The sequence below is a fragment of the Equus caballus genome, chromosome 14 (genome assembly GCF_041296265.1).
Source record: "Equus caballus isolate H_3958 breed thoroughbred chromosome 14, TB-T2T, whole genome shotgun sequence".
Classification (NCBI taxonomy): Eukaryota; Metazoa; Chordata; class Mammalia; order Perissodactyla; family Equidae; genus Equus; species Equus caballus.
In genome coordinates this window covers 20,300,911-20,320,118 of record NC_091697.1, presented here as the reverse complement: position 1 = coordinate 20,320,118, position 19,208 = coordinate 20,300,911, and the positions used below count along the sequence as shown (strand labels likewise).

General features: G+C 53.0%; 1 protein-coding gene across 25 annotated transcripts in view; it reads right to left on the bottom strand.

Moving 5' to 3' along the window:
• Positions 1 to 2,447: 2,447 nt before the first annotated feature.
• FAM193B (family with sequence similarity 193 member B) overlaps positions 2,448 to 19,208 on the bottom strand; it is a 31,056-nt gene continuing 14,295 nt past the window's right edge. For 8 of the 25 annotated variants that reach the window (XM_023617092.2, XM_070232870.1, XM_070232871.1 and 5 more), the window contains 8 exons: positions 18,414 to 18,645; positions 16,855 to 17,242; positions 14,175 to 14,376; positions 13,024 to 13,263; positions 5,982 to 7,005; positions 5,756 to 5,831; positions 4,793 to 4,890; positions 2,448 to 2,827 (listed from right to left, as the gene is read on the bottom strand). In XM_023617092.2, the coding sequence (XP_023472860.1) occupies positions 4,794 to 4,890; positions 5,756 to 5,831; positions 5,982 to 7,005; positions 13,024 to 13,263; positions 14,175 to 14,376; positions 16,855 to 17,242; positions 18,414 to 18,645 (2,259 nt within the window). In that variant the 3' untranslated portion in view covers positions 2,448 to 2,827; position 4,793. The remainder of the gene's footprint in view (positions 2,828 to 4,792; positions 4,891 to 5,755; positions 5,832 to 5,981; positions 7,006 to 13,023; positions 13,264 to 14,174; positions 14,377 to 16,854; positions 17,243 to 18,413; positions 18,646 to 19,208) is intronic. The other 17 variants (XM_023617089.2, XM_070232866.1, XM_023617093.2 and 14 more) reach the window with 6 other exon arrangements.

The window sequence follows — 19,208 nt, the reverse complement described above, 5'->3', positions numbered from 1 at the left end:
GAGGCGGACGTCGGCGCCTAGCAACGGCCTCTGAGTGCCGGATCGCGCAAAGGGACAAATTTTTTCCTGAGCCCTGCCCTGAGACGCGGCATCAACGCCCCATCTGGGCGGCAACGCAGCTGTTGCCAGAGCTGAGGGCGAAAGCGTCGTGCGACGCATTGTGGGATGCTGGAGGAGTTGGAGTCCGCGCTAAAAGCTCAACTCGAGCCGGGAGGGACAGGAAGGCCCCGGAGGAGAGGTCGCTGATCCTGTTAGAGCGTGACGTCACCCTGCCGCCCCACCGCAGACACTGCGCCCTCTCGTGGCCAGCGAGCTGGGACGGGGCTACCTGGGCCCCCGCCGGGGACGCCAGCCTCCGCATGGGCCGCGGGGCAGGGTGCAGATGCGGAATCAATGACTCAACATGCGCTGCCACTCTGCCTGGCGTCCTCATCTGTGTGAGAACACCCATGTCCACAGCGGTGAGGGATAAGTAAAATACTGATGACGGTGTTTTTTAACCGAGCGGCTGTACAGATGTAGGTAAACATTACTGTAGATACCCCGGTGGAGCTCAGAGTGAATGCTTGGGGAACCAGGGGCTTCATGGAGACACGAGATCTGAGCTTCCATGGTAGCGTGGAATCTCAGAGCAGGGAGTGGAGAGGAAGAGAGAGGCTTCCTGATTGGAGGGTACAGCAGCAGTAAAGGTTTGGCCATGTGCAAGTGCAGATTCCTCAGGGAACTAAGAGATCACGCAGTGGCTTGGGGTGGGGGTAGCCAGAGATATGGCTGGAAAGGCAGACTGGCCGAGAGCATGCAGGGCAGTGACTGTCAGAGTAAGTAATTTCAACGTCAATAGGGACTTTGAAATAGGAGTGATGGGTCAGTGCATTTCTTTCCTCCATTCACGTCTTTGACAGAAGCATGTGCTGGGCACTGTGCACAGAGCCCAGCACCCAGCAGAAAAAGATGAGCAAGACACACACCTAGCCTGTGAGGAGGTTACAGATTAGTTGAGACAGAAATATAGATAACGGGTCTTAAGGTTAAGGAGAAATCTCCTAAGACAGACAAGGTACCACTTTTAGAAGTATCACAAAAGCAGGGCAAACTGCTTCTCAGTTTCAATAGTGAAAGTGGCCTCTTGGTTGGGCTGTGAAGCATAAGCAGCAATGCATGAAGGAAGTAATCTGGGAAGAGGGAAAGATGAGACCAAAAGTTAGGAGGCCGAGGGTGCCAGGCCTAGCTGGAGACTGAAGTTGTCCCATGCAGCTGGAGTGAGCGCAGGAGGCAGAGGCCCAGGCACGGAGGGCCCTGAATGCCTCTCACACAAGTCCTCTGTAAGTAAAGTGGCTGCTTGATTAACCTGCAATTTTCCAGTGATGCAGCAAAATTTTAGATAGCTGTGCCAGTTCAACTGCAGGGCAGGAGCCTGGTTCAAGAGTTGAAGGGAGAGAGGCACACAGAGAATAAATATACTGAGAGGTTTCATAGGAGAGCCCACACTTCCTTGGGGATTAGCAAAAGCCAGGGACCAGGAATTGTGAGCCTGTGGGTAAAGCTGTTTCACTTCCTTAGAAGAGGAAGCTGGTGCTGACTGCCAGCCCATGGTGGGCTCAATCTGGGGGAAGAAAGTGGGGAGGGAGTGGTTTCTGATCCTGCTCCCAACACCCCATAAAGGGGTCTTTGACTGTGTGGCCACTGCCTCCATTGCTCCCCATGAGATCCAGTTAAGAATTGGTTTTAGTAGAGAAAACTACACTGGGGGCAGGAAGTTGGGACACAAGTGTGTATGAGGCATTTCTAGCAAACCTATTATATTAAAATCTGGATTTACAGGCCAGACCCAGTGAGGGATGAGGTAGTTAGCTTTACTTTACAGAAGGGTCCATTATCCTCTTAACTCTCAAGTACTGAGGCTACATGTCCCATCCCCACTGGAAAGTCAGCTCCAATTTATAAAAACTCCATTTACCCCCAGGTTTCCCTAACCACCTCAATTGTCCAGGCTACAAATGCACAGTTCATCAAGGCCTCAAGCCCTCCCCAGACCCATTCTCACATCAGCTGCACAGAGACCAAGTCCCACCCCTCCAACTCACCCATCTTGCAGAAGGGGAAACTGAGACACAGCATGGGGAAGCAGCTGCTCCGGGTTCCCATTCCTAAAGCCTCCCAACAGGAGGAAAGGGCACAGATGTTGTCATACAGCCCTGCGCTCTAACCCTAGTCGGCCAGGCTAAGCTCAGTCGAGTGACTTTCCTGTTTTAGCTTTAGTTTTCTCATCTGTAAAATGGGGTAAGAGTCCCACTTAGAACTGCTCCGAGAATTAAGTGGAAACTATGCCAAACTGTTGAGACATAGTATGTGCTCAATAAGGTTACCGACTAAGGCAGAGCCTATGCCTCTGAGTTCATCCCTCACCTCACCCCCAACTCATACCAGCAAACCACCAACACACCAACTCTGTGTCCAAAAGTCGCTTTATCTTTCGGCACGAAAGATCTTCACAGTATCAAAAGTAAAGAATTGAAAAACAAAAACAAAAAACCAAACACAAAGAGAGCAGTGTTGGGCCAGCAGTACCAACAGCCCCCGGCCCACAGGCCAGCCCAGCCCCCAGGCTCTGAGTGTGGAGGCTGCGTAGCACCAGGAGGCGGCTCTGCACAGGGTCCTGAGGGGCCCCAGCATGGCACGGCATCCATTCAGCTTTTGGTTGGTCCAGGGTGGTGGGGAGCAGGGCGGATCTTGGGCAGGCGGGTGGGGATGTGGAGGAAGAAACTGCAGACCTTCAGGGGGCAGTCGGGACCGCAGGACACCCTCAAGATGCTCGACGCAGCAAGGGCTGAGGAAACACAAGAGCACAGCCACGTGGTGAGCAGTGGGCCCACGCCCCAGCCTCCTCATGCTGGCTCTCAGTCTCCACGGGTTCCTGGGGAAGCAGGAACAGCTGCCTCCTATTTTTGCTCCCTGGGCTGAAAACATTGAACAGACTTCAGTGATCACCTCCAGCACAGGATGAAGGTTAAGACCCTGTCCGGGGCAGAGCCCCAGTCCTGGGGTTCTGTCAACATGTTGAACATCATCATAGATCTCAAGGAATGTGGGACAATCCTTGAGGAGCCCAGGGCCCCCTGCTGCAGCACATCCTCCCGGGCCAGGGTGGAGTTAGAGCCCAGATTCTGGCATTTGCTCTCCCATTGACAGGCAGCAGAGAGGCCAACTGCACTCAGACTCCTGCCACAGAGCCAGTGCTGGTCCCAAGTCTGTGCCAGGGCTGCTTTCTCATGCACTTGTGCTCGAGGCTCCCAATCCTGCTGAGGGTGGAGAAGGTCATAAGGAGAGCAGGGGAAGGAGCATCTCCTGTCTTGGGAAAGAGATCAGCCAAAGAGAGAGTGGGAGAAGATGGGTGGATGAGGTTTCCTGGGTGACAGGGGCATGGAGCTGTGGAGGAGGTGCGCTCTTTTTTCTCTCAGGAGGGGCCACGGATCAAAGTGCCTAGGGTCCCTGCGACTCCTGATTCCTGTGGAGGTGGAGAACAGAGGCAGGAGGGCTCCCTAGCAGAAGCTCCTGGGGGTATGGACATCTCAGTTTGGCAAAGGATCAGGGAGCCCAGGCCCTCAGAGCAGAGGGGCTGAGGCAAGTCTGAAAATAGGCCAGAGGGAGCCCAGCGCCAAAGGCTGCCCTGGCTTCAGGCTCTCTGGGCTGCCCCTGAAGAGCTGAGGCCAGCATCAAGGGTGGGCGATCTGGACCGAAATAGGGACAAGGGGACTCAGTCAAGGGTCCAGGAAGTCTGTTAACCTGGCCCAAAGAGGAACTGCCCTGGCACTGGAAAGAGGAGGCAGAGGAGGAGGAGAGGTGAGGACATCCCCTTGGGGGGCATCACTGAGCTCAGCCCACCTGCCCCAGCTTCCTATTGCCTTAAGGGCAGCTGTGTGGTTGCCAGCTAGACAAGCCCTGCCACAGGGACAGAGCTCTGGGTTGAGAGGTGGCACTGCACAGCCATGAGGTCCCAAACCCAGCACCAGGCCTGCCAGCCAGCCATCCTTGTCTTCTGTACTATGGTTCTCAGCCCAGTCCCTTCTCAAGTCTTCTGTTCTCAGTCCAGAACACCATCTCATACATCAGTATTTCAGATTAGGAGGGGAGGCCAGAGCCCAGCTGGGGGCCAGGTCTCTTCTCATAGGAGGCAGTTTCGCTATCAATTTCCTCATGGAACTTGCCACATTTGGGGAGAGCGCCCACCACGCCCTCCATGCCTACATGACCTTTACGGCCTTGCTCTAGCTCAACCACGTCCTCACTACTCCCTTGGGGTTGTCCCTTCTTGCACAGCTTCAGCTAGAAGCAGCCTGGTAGCCTGCAGAGGAGCCAGGCTGGGCAAGCGAGATTCAACCCTGAGTCTGATAATGTCAGGGGTAGGGGCAGCCCTCTGGGGCCCACGGCTGCCTGGGCACTTTGGGAGGCAGCTGGTACAGGAAGTAGAGGCCTGGAAGACATACCCCAGGGGACGGCAGTGCAGGAAGGGCCCCTTCAGGAGCATGGGTAGGAGGGCTCACAGGAGGGCCTGGACCAGGGAGGAGCAATAGAAGGACAGAGGCCTAGGGAAGAGTGGCCACAGAAGAGATGGGGCCTGCGCCTTCAGAGAGCACAGCAACCTGGGCTGTCACTGTGGAGGTGAAGGGGCCAGGGCTGCCAAGCCCCAAATCCAACTCCCTGTGCCCCAGGGCATGAAATGGTCAGCGGGGGCACAGAAGGTGGCAGAGCATGGGGGGGGAGTGTGTACACGTGACACTTCAAGTCTCTATACCTCACTGAGCTGTGCTGGGAGTGGTTTTCTTGAGGCTGAAGTTGGTCCAGTTTACAGCAACTTTCTGACGAGTTTGCTTTGCAGAATCCAAACAGAACCTGTCAGATTTGGGAGACACCGGAGAAGCACAATCAGAGGTGCCCTCCTCTCCCTGCTGGACTTTGTCTAGACCATGTGTCCTGGTCACTAAAGAAGCCACGTCAGCTCTGCACCACCCCTCCAGCTCCCAGATGTTGGGGTCTAGCAGGTATGGAAGCTGTGCTGGCTTTGGGGCTGGATGCAGAACCCACAAAGTTAGAGGACAACGTATGTATGAGGAGACTGACACAGCCTTGGGATGCAGGCTCCTTCCTCACCCTATGTTTTACTCTAGTTGTATGGGGCTGCCTTCTGTTCCCCTAAGGACAATGTGTTTATTTCACCCTCGAACCTTTGCAGGTGCTGGCCCTGCTGTCACAGAGGATCTTTTTGTTTGACCTCGCCCACTTGTTCTTACATCTCAGGTTTCAGCTTGGTCATTACCTCTTCTGGGAGGCTGCCCTGGCTGCACCCTTCTAGCCGCCCCGCTGACTGCCCCACACCCTTACTCCCCTAACAGCATTTATCACTGGGCTCTAGGTTTATGCTCGCCTCTATCTAGACTATGTTTGATTTGCCTCTGCCCCAGAGCTCAGCCCAGGCAGGGCAGAGGAAGCGCAGGTGAATACACATAGTGAATAAAGCTGGAAAAAGCCCTGGTTCCTGGGGCCTGACATGCCTCCCTCTCCCCATCCCTTGCACCTTCCCAGATGCCCCATCCTGCCAAGTAGCTACTTGGGTTCCAGCAGACAGGCTGGCGGGAGAGCCTGGAGGGGCTCTCCCTCCAAGGGTGCAGGGGTGAGGGAGAGGCCTTTCTGAGAGGCCTGAGTGTGGGTAGGACCTGGAGTCTGCCGTGAGAGAGAGAGCAGGAGGCCCCACACCTACCTCTTGAAGTACTCCACCTCCCGGTCAGTCTCATCCATCTCCACCCCATCCATGTCCTTGGGCAGGAACACATCGTCTAGGAAGACACAGCCAGGAGGGCTCAGTGCCCACGGCCAGGCCTCTGAGGTCATGCTCTTGGGGCAGCGCTGCCCACACAGGAGGACTGCCCTCCACCCCATGGCCTGGCTGGGGTGGGGGTCAGCCACTCAGTTCCTAGTGCACTCACCCAAGGAGGAGGCCGACTTCTCTTGCTTGTTGCGGCTCCGGCGGCTCCGGCCCTTGCCCTGTGGCAAGCTCTGTGGCCTTGCTGGGCCTGGGGGCTGCACAGACTCCTGCTCCAGAGGCCGTGCCTTGGCCTCACCTGGCCAATTTCGCCAGGAGCTGCCCTTCTCCTTGTCAGCTTTGGGGCTGCCAGCCCAACCTGGGCCTGGCCAGCTCCCCTGGCTCCCCTCTCCAGCCTCAGCACAGCTGCTCACTTTGGGAGGCTCTGGGGCCTTGCCTGGCTGTTTGGGGCTGGGGGTCTGGCCCTTGGCACTGGGAGCCTCGAGGCTGGCTGGGGACTGAGGGGCTGGGCTCGCCTCACTCTTCTTGGCCTGACTGCCCTGTCTCTTGCCCTTCCGTGGCTTCCCACCTGAGGCCACAGGCTCAGGCAGCTCCTGCTTGAAACTGGGGACCTCCTTTGGGCTTGGTTCCTCAGAGCTAGGGTTGCCTGGCTTGGGTGTCTTGACCCAGATCACTCGGGACAGGTTGGGCACCGTGTTGAGTCTCCTCACCAGCCCATTCTCAGGGATGATTCCAGGAGGGGGGCCCCTCACCTCGGTCCATGGTGGGTGAGGGACTCTCATTTCTGCCCATGGTGGGGCTGGCTCGCCTGGAGCTTGTAACGTGTGGTTCTGAGGGGAGCCCAGAGTCAAAGGGGACAGGTCAAGGTTGATGTCAGGCCGTTGCTCTGAGGAGCCATTGAGGTTTGAGGAGGGTAGCTTCGGGGGCTCTGGCTGAGCAGCCCCCTCCTTAGAGAAGCCATTGCTGTCCATGCTGAGCTCACACACACTGAAGCTGGCACGGATGGAGTCTTTGACAGTGTTCTTGATCTCCTGCAGACGGCTGCTCAGGAAGCTGTTGACCCGATCCAGCTCCCGGTCAGGCCACTCCAAGAGCCTCTCCCTGGCAGGCCTTGGCTCCTGGCTTCCAGAAACACTACGATCCACCTGCTTTAGCGCTTCTGCTGCCAACTGGGCCTTCTCCTTTTCCTGCCAATACAAGAGGCAGTTTCAACAGGGGCCTGGCAGCTGCCAGGCACAATGTGACACCTAACACATCAGCCTGGGGCCCAGCTTTGCCACTAACTGCCTAGAGGCAGGGCCTGGCAATCCTGGCCTGCTTGCCCACCCGGTAGGAATGAGGATAAAATGCAATCAGACAGGTATATGTCCTGGAGGTGGAGGCAGTCATACCCACAGAGGGTAGGGTTTTTACAGCTTGTTCATCCAGAGCCCCGGTATCAGTCCTAAGGTCTAAAAAGACTAGGACTCAAAGGAGTAGGAATATAGCTATTTGGATCTTGTCCTCCAGGCCTGGGCTTAAGCAATTCACTCCCTTACTGAGTCTCACTGGATTCATCTGCAAAATGGGGACAATAATTTTGGAGTGAAGACCAAGTGGGGATGCATATGAGGAAGACAGCTGCTACAGAAGCTTTCTCTCTAATTCTGCAGGTGGTAGGGAAAAAAGCTGTGACCTTATGCGGATCTTTCAGGAAGGAAGATGTGGGGCTGTGAGACTGCCACAGTAGATCAGACTGCTTTGGGTGGCCAGGAACGCCTGTGTCCTCCTGACGCTGGGTATGGGTATTACTGAAGAGGGCAAAGTTCCCTTAGGAAGGCCACTCACTGCTCAGTTGTCCTCAAGTAATCAAGGCCAGACCTAAAGTGTGCCCAATGGCATACAACGGACAGCTACACAGGGTCCCCACAGCAAGATGTAAAAGTAGCCCCTTTGCCCAGGTGAGGACTGGGAGGCTCAGGGAGACCAGACCTTGCCAATCAGCACTGACAGAGCCAGATACGGAGAGTGAAAATCAAAGTCTGTGGACTCTGAGTCACCCCACCCCTCTGCCCAACTCAAGGCACTAGCAGGCCAAAAAGGCCTTTAGAGGGAGATAGGAGACATGTCAAAAGCCCATGGAAGGTGGCGATGGTGGTGTGCCAGGGGCTGGATGACTTCGCCCATTTCATCTATGTCTAGCTGATCTGGGAATAGTGGGGAGAAACAGGAAAAGGAAACTAGGGGAAAAAAAGGGCTATTATCTCTGAGTCAACCAAAGGAGGGTGACCCTGTGCTCCAGGAGGCATGCATTGATTTATTCTCTCATCTTCTTTGAACACTGGTTCCACAACTGCAGGACCTTGGACAAATCACTTATTTTTTCTGAATCTTACTACCATTTGTAAATTTGGGAGAAAAACTACCTAGCTATACCTCACAGGGTTGCTATGATGACATCTGAGAGGGTGTGTGTCCCTTCCCCCTGTGGTGCTCAGATGAAGAAACTCAGTCTGGAGCAGCATTTCCATCTGTGTGCCATGGAGTTCAAGGCCATAGGCAGAGCTCTGAGGCCACAGGGATGGACGAAGGACTGGAAGGCCCTTCGCTTTGCTCCTACCCTGCGCCAGAACAGCTTTGCTTTTATTTGTTAGGAACTGAAGTTTCACAGAAGATTTCAATCTCAGAAAACAGTTGTGCTGCTAAACAAAGTTTGAAAACTACTGGTGTGGAGGGAGCGCTGTGGAACCACATACAATGTGGTAGGGAGAGGAGAAAGCACAGAAACACACCTTTTCTGCTAGGTACCACAAGCCTGGTACTTCCATATGTTCTCTCACTTAATCCTCACAACTGCCCTTGTTGCATCATTATCCTCAATTTACAGATGAGGACACTTGACTTGGCAAAGAATAAGGAACTGACCCAAGGTTACACGGCTAGTAAGTGGCAGAGTTGGGGGAGTACACCCAGGTGTGATCTGCAGAGTTCCTATGTTTTTCAAACCCATTTGGCAATCATTTCTGTGAGGCAGTGGGCTGGTCTCTGAGAACTCAGCCATGCATGAGACAGTCTCGGTTCGCTGACTTGAGTCTGCTGAGGGAAAGAGACATGCAAATGGGCTGTTTAATTCTGGGTGACAGTGACAAGAACTGTAGGGAAGAAAGCACAGGGTGCTCTGGGAACCCAGACTGGGCCATCAGGGAGTGCTTCCCAGAGGAGGCAGTATGTCACTGAGCACTGAAGGGTAAGTGGGATTATTCTAGGGAGAGTGGGACAAGCACTTTCTAGACAGAATGAAGAGCAAGTATAAAGGCTACAAACTGGGAACACACAAAATGTTTAGGGAATGTAAACATTCAGAGGTACAGCTGGAGCCCAGATTTCTCTTGGCAGGGTGGAGTGACGTGGGGGTGGGCAGGAAGGCCAGAGGGGAGAGACTGAGAGATGAAGCTGGCAAGTGAGGCATGGCTGGATCCTGAAAAGCCCTGCAGGCTCTGCTCAAGTCTGGATTTAATCCTGAGGGCAATGTTCAGCCACTGAAGGCTTTTAACATAGTGGCAGTAGGGCGGAGAGAAGTGGATGGTTTGAGCTATTTGGGAGGTAGCATGGCCAGGCCTTTTGGTGACAGATAGGGAGAGAGGATGAGATGAGTCACAAAAACAACATCGACAGCCACTACTGCTGCCGTAGCAGCTACACTGACCAAGTGCTCACTCTGCCCAACTCCATTTCATTCTTGCAACAATCTGAGTTAGGTTCTACTGTTATTCTCATTTTATGGATGAAGAAACTGAGGCTTAGAGGTTAAGTGATTTGCCCAAGGTCATACAGCAAGTGTGGCAGAGCCGGGTTTCAAACTGGGGTCCAATTCCAAGGTCCGCTGCTCTCGATCACCACAATGTATTCCTCCCAGGATGGCACCTGGGTTCTGGTTCTGGCAACTGGATGGATGGTGGTGCCATTAACTAGACAGACAATGGAGAAGGAAAAGCAGGCCTCTTTGGAGAAAGATAATAAGCTCAGTGTAGGATGTGCTGAGTTTGGGTACCTGTGGGCTGTCTATGAGTAGGTGCCCAGTTGCAGGAGGAGATGTCAGTGTGAAGTGCAGAGAGGAAACAGGTAGATATGATGAAGCAGGAGGCAACACTATCTAGATGGCTTCTCTTTGCCAGGGAGATGTCCTCAAGGGGGAGGGTCAGGTGGAGGAAGAGAAGCTCACAGAGGAAACAGAAAAAGCAGCAGAGAGGAAGGTGAGAAATGTGGAGAACATGGTGTTCTCACAGCCCTTGCCCTGCCCCTGCTTGGCTGAGGATGAAGGAGCCAAAGGAAACAATGTCTGAAAAGGAGACCTAACACTAACACAGATGGGAGATGTTGCCTACTGGACAAAGAGAATGGAATGGGAGAGCATGATTTGGATTCGGCAACAAAAAAGTCACTGGGGCTCTGTGGGGGCCTGGGGGTGGAAAACCAGTTTGCGATGAGTTGACAGGAGGAGTAAAGACAGTGAATGCAGACATTTTCCTGTGATGAGAGGAAAGAGACAAGGCTAAGAGAGGTTGTACACTCAAGAACACGTTGCTTTCAAAAAAGAGACAGCACTGGGCACAGTGAAATGCTGATGCGAAACAGCCAGAGGAGAGGCTGGTGCCACAGAGCCAGAAGTTGATGTTAGGCTGAGGGGGACGGGAAAGGACTGCATGAGCCTTGGGTAGGAAAGGAGTAACTCTTCCCTCACGACCAGAAGACAGTTTGCAGGTGGGGTGGTAAGACATTGACAGTGGCTGTCCACTGGTTTTTATTCCTCGTTCAAGCAGGAAGTGAGGTTATCTGCCAAAAAATAAGGTTCAGGTTGGGAAAGCTTGGAGGTTGGAGAAGAATGGAGGTCTGTCTGATAAACGGGCTGTGGTGAACGGAAGTGATAAGGAACAAGAGGACTAGGGAGCTACAAGAGTCCTGCAGGCAACATGGGGGCTCAGGCAAGTGGAATATCATGTGGCCTGGGTGCCACAGACAAATGTGATCTGGTGCTTTCCTCAAGGTGTAGAAGGGTGAGGCAGGTTGGGGTTGAACCTAGGGTTGTGATTTTTCTGAGTGGGTGTAGTGAAAGGGCCATGGGGCAAGGAATCCAGAGTACTGGTTAAGAGAGTACATCAGTGATGGTCAAGAGATCTCAACTGGCCTGGAAAGAAGAGAAAGGGGAGGTGACAGTCTTCAGTGGATGAAGAGGAGTGGCTGGGAGGTTGTAGATGACAGAGCCAGGGGTCAGTTCCAAAGGAGCAATGGTTAGTACACGAGGGAGGTGGAAGAGGGACATCAGGGAGGAGGCTGGTGTATAAAGAGATAATGACCATGACTGCCTATCACATGATGTTGCAACTGTCTGCTTCCATGTTATATCCTGGCCTCTCGACAGGGCTAGGAAGACAGCAGCTGTGCAGTAAGTTGTTGAATGAGTGAGTAGAGCGTGATAAATGGCAGACTACAGAGGTGTGCAAGGTATAATGGGAGTACAGTGGAAGAAGTTACCTAACGAAGTCTGCAAATGAGGAAGCATCTGAACTGAGCTTGGAAGCTGTCAGGAGGAAAAGGAGGGGAGAGAAGAGAACATTACCAGTGAAGGAGAAAGGATGTCCAGGCACAGAGATTTATGAAAAGCACACCAGGCCTGGGAACTGCAGTGTGTGCTCACTGGGATCTAACTGGGAACCACTGCCATAAGAGGCCAGGAAAGGCCAAAGAGACCACTGTTCCCCACTGGATACTTCTGGCCAGACAACGCTGGATGGGAGGCAGAATGTCACGACTGTGTTCTGAATGCAGTGGTGAGACCCCCTGGCTCACTACTGCAGGCTGCAGGGAAAGAGTCCTGGCTTGTCCTTTGGGATGGACAAACATGGAGAATCACTGCTGCTTTCCAGAGCACCAGGGCTGTTTGACCACCCGCGATCTAGAGCTAGCCGGTTGTCAAACCCAATCTCTTCGGCCGCTGGGTTCTCGAGTGTGACACTATACAAGATGCAGCTGGGGGCAGGCAAGTGAAGAGGTAACGAGGTGGCAGGGGATAAGCCATCAAGCCCTGGGGCTTGCTTGGCATCAGGGTTCTATCCTCAGCCCTCTGGGAGGAGCTCACTCAGCCCATAGCTGGGTCATTCCCATGGCTTCAATTACACCTCCACACTGGCAACTCCCAGCCCTACACCTCCATCTCCACTCAGACGTCTCATGAGAACCTTGGAGTCAATGTGCCCCAACTGAACTCCGTCTTCTGCCACTCCCGTCCTCACGTGTGAAAGGCACGCCATCTTGCCAGTCACCCAAGCAACACCTGGGAGACATCCTTGACTCCTTCATCTCCCTATCCTGTAATCAGATCACCAAAGCCTGTCACTTTTGCTTCCTCTGAAGGTCCCTCTCTCCTGCTCTAGCCCCATCAGGAGTCATGTCTCCCTCGGCTCACGGTTTTCCTGCCTGGAGCATCACTCCTCCAGACTACCTTCCATATTGCCACACAGTAATCTTGGAATAAGATCCAACTAAGTGCGTTCTTTGATTAAAGCCCTCCAGTGATTCCCCCTCAGCTGTAGGATCAAGGAAAGCTATTCAGCAGGGCCTACAAGGCCCTCCCTCACCTCCACCATCTGTCCTGCCTCTCCCCTGTTGGAGCTCTGGCTACACCAAGCTGCTGTGGATGTGCTACGCCCACTGCCAGGAAGGTCCTCCTGAGAAATTTATACTCACTCCCTACAACTCAGTTCCTGAGTCAGCCTCTTGGTACAGCCATTTCCAGCACGCCCAGGCAGGATAGGGGCCTTCCCTCATCCCAGTGCTTGTCTCACACTAACACTGCTTATCCAGTTTCATGTCAGTCTCTCCACTGGACTGAGCTTCTCCAGGGTGAGAACTTAATGGCACCATCCTCTGGCTCCCAGTATTTGCGGAAGTGTTTGCTGAATGAATAAATGACTGACTGACTGAAAGCAAGTCCTGGGCTTTGAGGAACCTAGCAAGCAGCTTCTGAAGCCAGGACTTGTTTTTCCTCAATCATTGGCCCCCAGGCTCCCTGACCCTGATGCCTCCCAATCTCATTCAGATCTTCCCAGAGCAGTGAGCTGTGCCAAGGCCTTTGGCAGGCAGCACCATTCATGCTCCAGAAGTCTTGGGGGTTGGGGTGAGGGAGTCCTCGGGACAAGAGGCGGTAGAGCTGGGCCCCCCACACCCACCTTCTTTTTCAGCTTGTGCCGGGCCCGCTTGGCAGCCCTGGCGCTGTTGGGGACTTTGGGCTCCGTGCTGTTGATGAATTCCAGCAGTTCCTCCACATCTCGGTGGTCCACGGCGGGCTCCCCAGGGATCCCGCCCAGGGTGCCCCCCTTCACGGGCAGCTCCTCTTTCCGCCTGGTCAGCCTCGAGCGAAGCTTCTCTCGGATCTCGGTATAATTCCGACTCGTCGGGGCGGCGGGTGGCTGGGAGAGGGGGAGGTGCTAACGTTACACCCTGGGCCTGGGAGGCCCGTAGCACTCCCACCCGTTGGCACTGAACATGTGGTGAGAAGCAAGACAACTGTTCTCTCTACCGTAGCCACAAAGGCCAAGTGGCTTCACCCTCAGCCAGGCCCGGAGCCAAGGCAGTGGTGGGCGGAGGGAGTGGGAGGTATGTGAGTTTTGGGAGCATACTGACTGGGGAGCCTGGAAAGCAGGTTTGAGCCCGGGCTTCGTCACTTGGAAGCTGTATGACCTTGGGCAAGTCACTGAGTCTTTGTGAGCCTCAATTTTGTCATCTTTAAAATGAGGATAATAACCCCTAGCTCAAAAGGGACGAGCAATGTAATTACTGTCATTTCCTCTGTCCTCAACTGCTCTACCCTAGCCGGCGGCCCTTTCCTTTTCACCTTATGAGACTTCTGAACTGCTTTCTCCCCCTGTCCAGAGACAGCATGTACTCTGCTCTGAGCCTCCTTCCTGGCGCCGTCTGTGCTCACGGCCTGTCCCTTGGCTGGCTCTCACAGTTGGGGGACTGAGAGCCTTTGCTTCCACTCTGCCTTCATCACGCACAAGCGTTCACTTCTGATTACACACGTATACATACTCATCAGAATCATAGCTTTCTCTCTGCCATTTCCTTTCCTTTTGCCTAAGGAAAAAAAGTCAATCTTAAGAGAAACCATGAAAAGAGCAAAGGTAGCAAAATGTTTAAAAATCCCCACGTCACCACTGTGCTGTGAGGATCAAGCGAGCAGACACAGGTGTGAGGACTCACAGGGTCCCAGCAAGGTTATTGTCCCCATGTGCAAGGGGGCTTCTGGGGAGAGCAGGGTGGTCCTTGGGCTCACCTTGGCTGGCCCCCAGCCCTCTCTGGCCTGGGCAGGCCCACTCACCGCATTGTGACCGAAGAACTCACAGTAGCAGCAGTCACAGAACTTCCCATCTCTCTGGTGGATGGAGGATGAGGTGCAGGAGCTACGCTCTGAGCTGCTGTCCTCTTCCTCGCCCAGCCCCTCATCTGCCTCACATGGCTGGGGCAGTTGACAAGCCAGGCCACTGTGTGTAAACTTGTGCCCCTTGCACCCGGGGTCCCTGCTGATGGGGGAGAAAGGCCCAAAGGTGAGGGAGAGCAGGGCAGGACCAGGCCACAACAGGAGCCCAGGCAATCAGCCCAACCCCTATCGCCATCCCAACTACCCTTCATCTGCCTCATCCCATGAAGGCTGAGGCAGTCAGACCACATCAGGACAGGGTGAACACCTTCATTGTCCCTCAGTGCCCGGCTCAATGGCACTATTCTGGAAAGGTTCCCTATGCCTCTCCTGCCTACATCCATGTGACCCTCCTGGACTCTGAGGGCACTGCAAACACCTCTGTCTATCTTACTGTTTATCACGCTCTACTGTGATGGTCTGTTTGTCCCCTTATCTCTCAGACCAACTGTGCACTCCCCAAGGGCAGGGATTATGCCACTTATATTTTTGGGTCCCAGTGTGTAGCATAACAACTGTGCACATAGTAGGTGCTCAATAAGTAGGTGTCTGAACAGATCGGTGGACTGATGGCTCCCCTGGAGCATCCAAACAAGGCCAACGAGGTCAGTTTCCTTTTGCTCTCTAAGGTCCCTATGACAGAGTCTGCACTAGTGGGTGGAGCTGCCTTAGCCGTGGGGCCTTGAGGCTAGGAAAAGCAATGTGCCTTGTGGGCCACAGACTACAAGAGCTGCTGTCTGTGCCAGGTACTGTATTCAGCAGATTATGTCTAACGATCCCCCAAGTCCTGCAAAACAGGTGTTGCTCTCCCCATCATGCAGTGGAGAAGATGAGGCTCAGATGCTTAACTGATTTTCCCACGGAGTGGCCAGGACACAGCCCGTGTTTCTGCATGCAAAGCTCACATACTCCCACTGCACTGCTCTGCCTCTGGATTTCAGGAACCATGGGGGCATCTTGTAATATAGACTCTTTTCCCAGGGTAAGAATGAGACACAGGCCTGCAAGGTCCTATAATTGGAGCTGGGAGAGCCAGAGCCCTGGGTTGGCCATTAGCAGCTGGAGTGCCCTGGAGATGGGGCCAGAGCTGAGGCTGAGGATGTGGGAGCTGGGGGGAAGAGCAGGGCAAGGAGAAATGAGGAGGCTCAGCTTCCAGGGCAGTCCACGGGGCAGGGGTAGAAAAGGAGAGGAAGGAACCATTGCCAGTGGTTCTTAGAGAAGCTTAATCCAAACTGACCACTCTTCATCTAGCACATTAGCAAAATTAACATACCCAGTGCTCCTGAGAACATGGAGAAACTAGCACTCTAATACTGGTGGTTACATCAATTTGGAGAGCCCTTTGGAAAGCAATTTCTCAAAGTGTATTAAGGACCCTTCTCAAAAAAAAAAAAAAAAAAAGACACCCTTGAACTCAGAACTTTTTTTTCACTCTGAGGGATCTATTCCAAGAAGAAAAATCCAACAGTGGGAAAAAGCTTTATGCAAAGACATCTCCAGTGACATTATTTACAATGTTGAAATGCTGGAACGGCCTAAATGTTCAGCAACTGGAGAACAGTGAAGTGCACTACTGCGAATACTCTCCGGCCTTTAAAGCTGAGGTCAGAAGACCATGCAGGAGCCTAAAAGTGCTAAGTGAAGCCAGACGATGAGAAATTGTACAGACACTACCAACACCATGTTGGAAAGACACGGGAGGGAAACTGCTGAGAGTGGTTGTATTAGAGTGGTGGGATTTTAGAATGGGAAAATGTAAACGCGTAATAAAATACATCTATCTTCTCCAAAGATTTTTATCTTTCAAATATACATTAAAATAACCTTTCTCAGTGCTTAAGAGTTACTTATAGGAATCTACCTTAAAGACATAATTCCTAACTCAAATGCAGATCTGGGTGCAAGGATGCTCATTATAGCCTTGTTTATAATGGTTAAAAACTGGAAATGCCTAAATGTCCAGGAATCGGGGAAGGGTAAAATAAACTATGCTAGAGCTATACAATAAGACACTATGTGGCCACTGAAAAGTTTTTCGAAGAATTTTAACTGGGGAAATGATCATGATATAATGTTAAAAAGTAACTACACAAAAATGTATATAGAACAGGGACCTAATTATGTTATCTACAGAAACATCAGAAGGAAAATACATCACAGAGTTAGAAGCTTATCTTTAGGTTGTGAGGACAATTTTTTCTTCTTCACACATTTATAAATTTTTCCAAGTTTTTCTGGAAAAACTATGAAAAAAAAAAACAGTCTAAGGCCAGCCCTGGTGACCTAGTGGTTAAGTTTGGTGCGCTCCACTTTGGCACCCCAGGTTCGCTTCCCAGGCACAGACCTATACCACTTGTCCATCAGTGGCCATGCTGTGGCAGCGGCTCACATACAAAATAAAAAAGAGGAAGACTAGCAGCAGATGTTAGCTCAGGGAGAATTTTCCCCAGCAAAACAAACAAACCAACCAACCCAACAGAGTCTAACCCTTTAATTTCCACCCTAAAGGTACCCTCTGCAAAGTTTTCCAAAACTCTGAGTTGGAGTCAGCAGGGATTTGCCCTTCATGCCGCCCACTTACCTGTGAGTGCTAGGGAGCTGCTGAGAGCTCGGTGGTGGGAGGAGAGGACTGCCACAATGCCCACTGCAGTGCCCACTACAGGGGTGGCTGCACCCCGAGAATGGCGGAGGCATCTTCAGGAGTGACATGCTGGTGGAGGGCAGGTGGGGGCTCTGACAGGCCCCCGGGGTGTTGGGGGCAGCAGCAGCAGCAACAGGGCATTCTGAAGCCTGGGCAGGGAAAGGTGCTGCTGGGGAAGGGGGCAGCAGGTGTGGGTGGGGTGGTGAGCCAAAGGATCCGGGGTGAGATGGGATCAGTGACACTGGCTGTGGGTGGTGGCCAGTGGGGCTGTTAGGTGGAGCAGTGAGGTCTGAGTGCCGGTGGTGCTCCGAGATGGAGAAAACCTCACCTGTGGGCAGATTGGGGAAAAAGGTGTCAGAGTGGGAGCCTAGATTCTGAGAAGGAACGCCCAAGGGCTCACTGCCACAGTATCCTGCTTACTGTGACCAGAGGGACCTGGCTGGGCACAGCCTCTCAGCATAGTGGACCTGTGAACTGTTGGGAAAGTCCAGCAGTACCTTGAGCTGAAGAGGTTTTTCTGCAGGCAGCAGCTCAGCTAGACAGGCTCCAGGAGCCCAGGCCTTAGGGAGAAGGCACCAGGAATGCTGGCTGCATGGAAGTCCACACACCTCTACTGTGGCACAAGCAGGGGATATGTGTTCTGTCTCTGAGGGTCTGTCTAGGACCTGCTTGTTCACAGGCATTCCTCAGGCCCAGGGCAGGATCTGCAGAAGTCTGTGGAGCAGCAGGCTAAGGTTCTCTCTCTTGGGCCATGAGGACAGAGGCAGCCAGGGTATGCTAGACTTTCAGGTGGCCTGAGATTTCAGAGAAGCGGGAAAAGGCTTTGATGACTCTCTTTGGCTTATGCACCAAAACAGCTGGAATTATGTACTGCTCAACTCTTAAGTTCTGGGGGAAGCACCCATTTGAAGAACTCAGCCACTCCATTTAGTAGAAGTAGACAATAATTCCTATTTACATAGTGCATCAATAACCCATGATTTTTCCTTTGGGTCTCTGAGGGTCACCTCAGGATCTAAAGAAGGCTTATATAGCTGTGAAACTGGCTGATGATAATGGCAGCTTGCACTGTCAGACTCCTGTGGGTGTTAAGTGCAGTGCTTTTATACCCAGCCCTTAAGTGGAGAAAAGGAAGCCCAGGAAGATGAAGCCACCCAGGTCCTCCGTGCTGCTGCAGCGGTCAAGTGTGAAGTAATCTAAGTCCTAATTCCCTAAGGAGCCTCCCGGACTCCATTTTCTGTTCAGCCACTGCTCACCAAGTCCCCTCCCAGATCCAATGGGAACTACTAGAGCCATGCAGTAGTTTTCAACTTCAGAATCCTGGGAAAGGAATCTCACAGAGAAAGTCAAGGGCTAGGTGCCGCCCCTGCTTCCCACCAGAACAGTTCCACTTTTACTTAATTTAATAACTGATCTGGTTCATTTGAACAAAACTCGTTATGAAAATACAGCTCTCTACATTTATGGCGCCTGGCTCTCTCCCAAGCTTGGAGACTCACCGGGGATGGTAGGAGGACTCCCGAGTGAGCTGCCCGGCACGGCCCCACTGGAGTGCGGGGAGTTCCAGAGGCCTGAGAGCTTATGTGCTGACAGGAATGAGCTGGGATCCCAGTCTCCTGAGTTCCCATGGCAGGAGGAGGACGAGGATGAGGACGATGAAGAGGATGACGAAGAGGAATGAGAGTCACCCCCACAAGACTGTGATTTGCAGGATGTGTGTGACAAGGAGATCTGGAGAAGGGGGAAGAAAAAGGCTCATGATAAAACAGCAAATATCAGAGCTGACCCTCTGCTGCCTGAGCTTATCCAGGAGCTCCTCTTCCTCCAGGCCCCCATGTAGTGGCCAAGGCACAATTCCCACCACTCCAGGTGCAAGGGCAAATGTGGACCAGGCCTTTGCCGGGAGGGGCTGTGGTGCTCCCAGTGAAGTGATGTGTGTGGATACTGGTGAGAGAGACTCTGGTCAGGGCAGACATTTCCTGCCAACTGTGGGCCTTTGGGGAGTCCTAAGAGCTGCCAAGGAGAAGGGTCTTTAAGCCAAGAGTTCCAAGCTGAACTGATCTGGGTAAAAGAGAGGGGCTGGAGGAGAATGAGAAATGAGGACAGTCTGACAGCTGTGATTCAGGAGATGGTAGACTTAGATGGCTCCCAGCCAAGAGATGGGAGATGCTCCCTAACTGAGGCACACTGCAGACCCTCAAACTGATCTTTGCCCTCCATGTCATACTGGTTGGCTTTCAAGCTGCCACAGAGTTGAAGGTGGCACAGCCACATGGAAAGGGCAGGATCTCAAT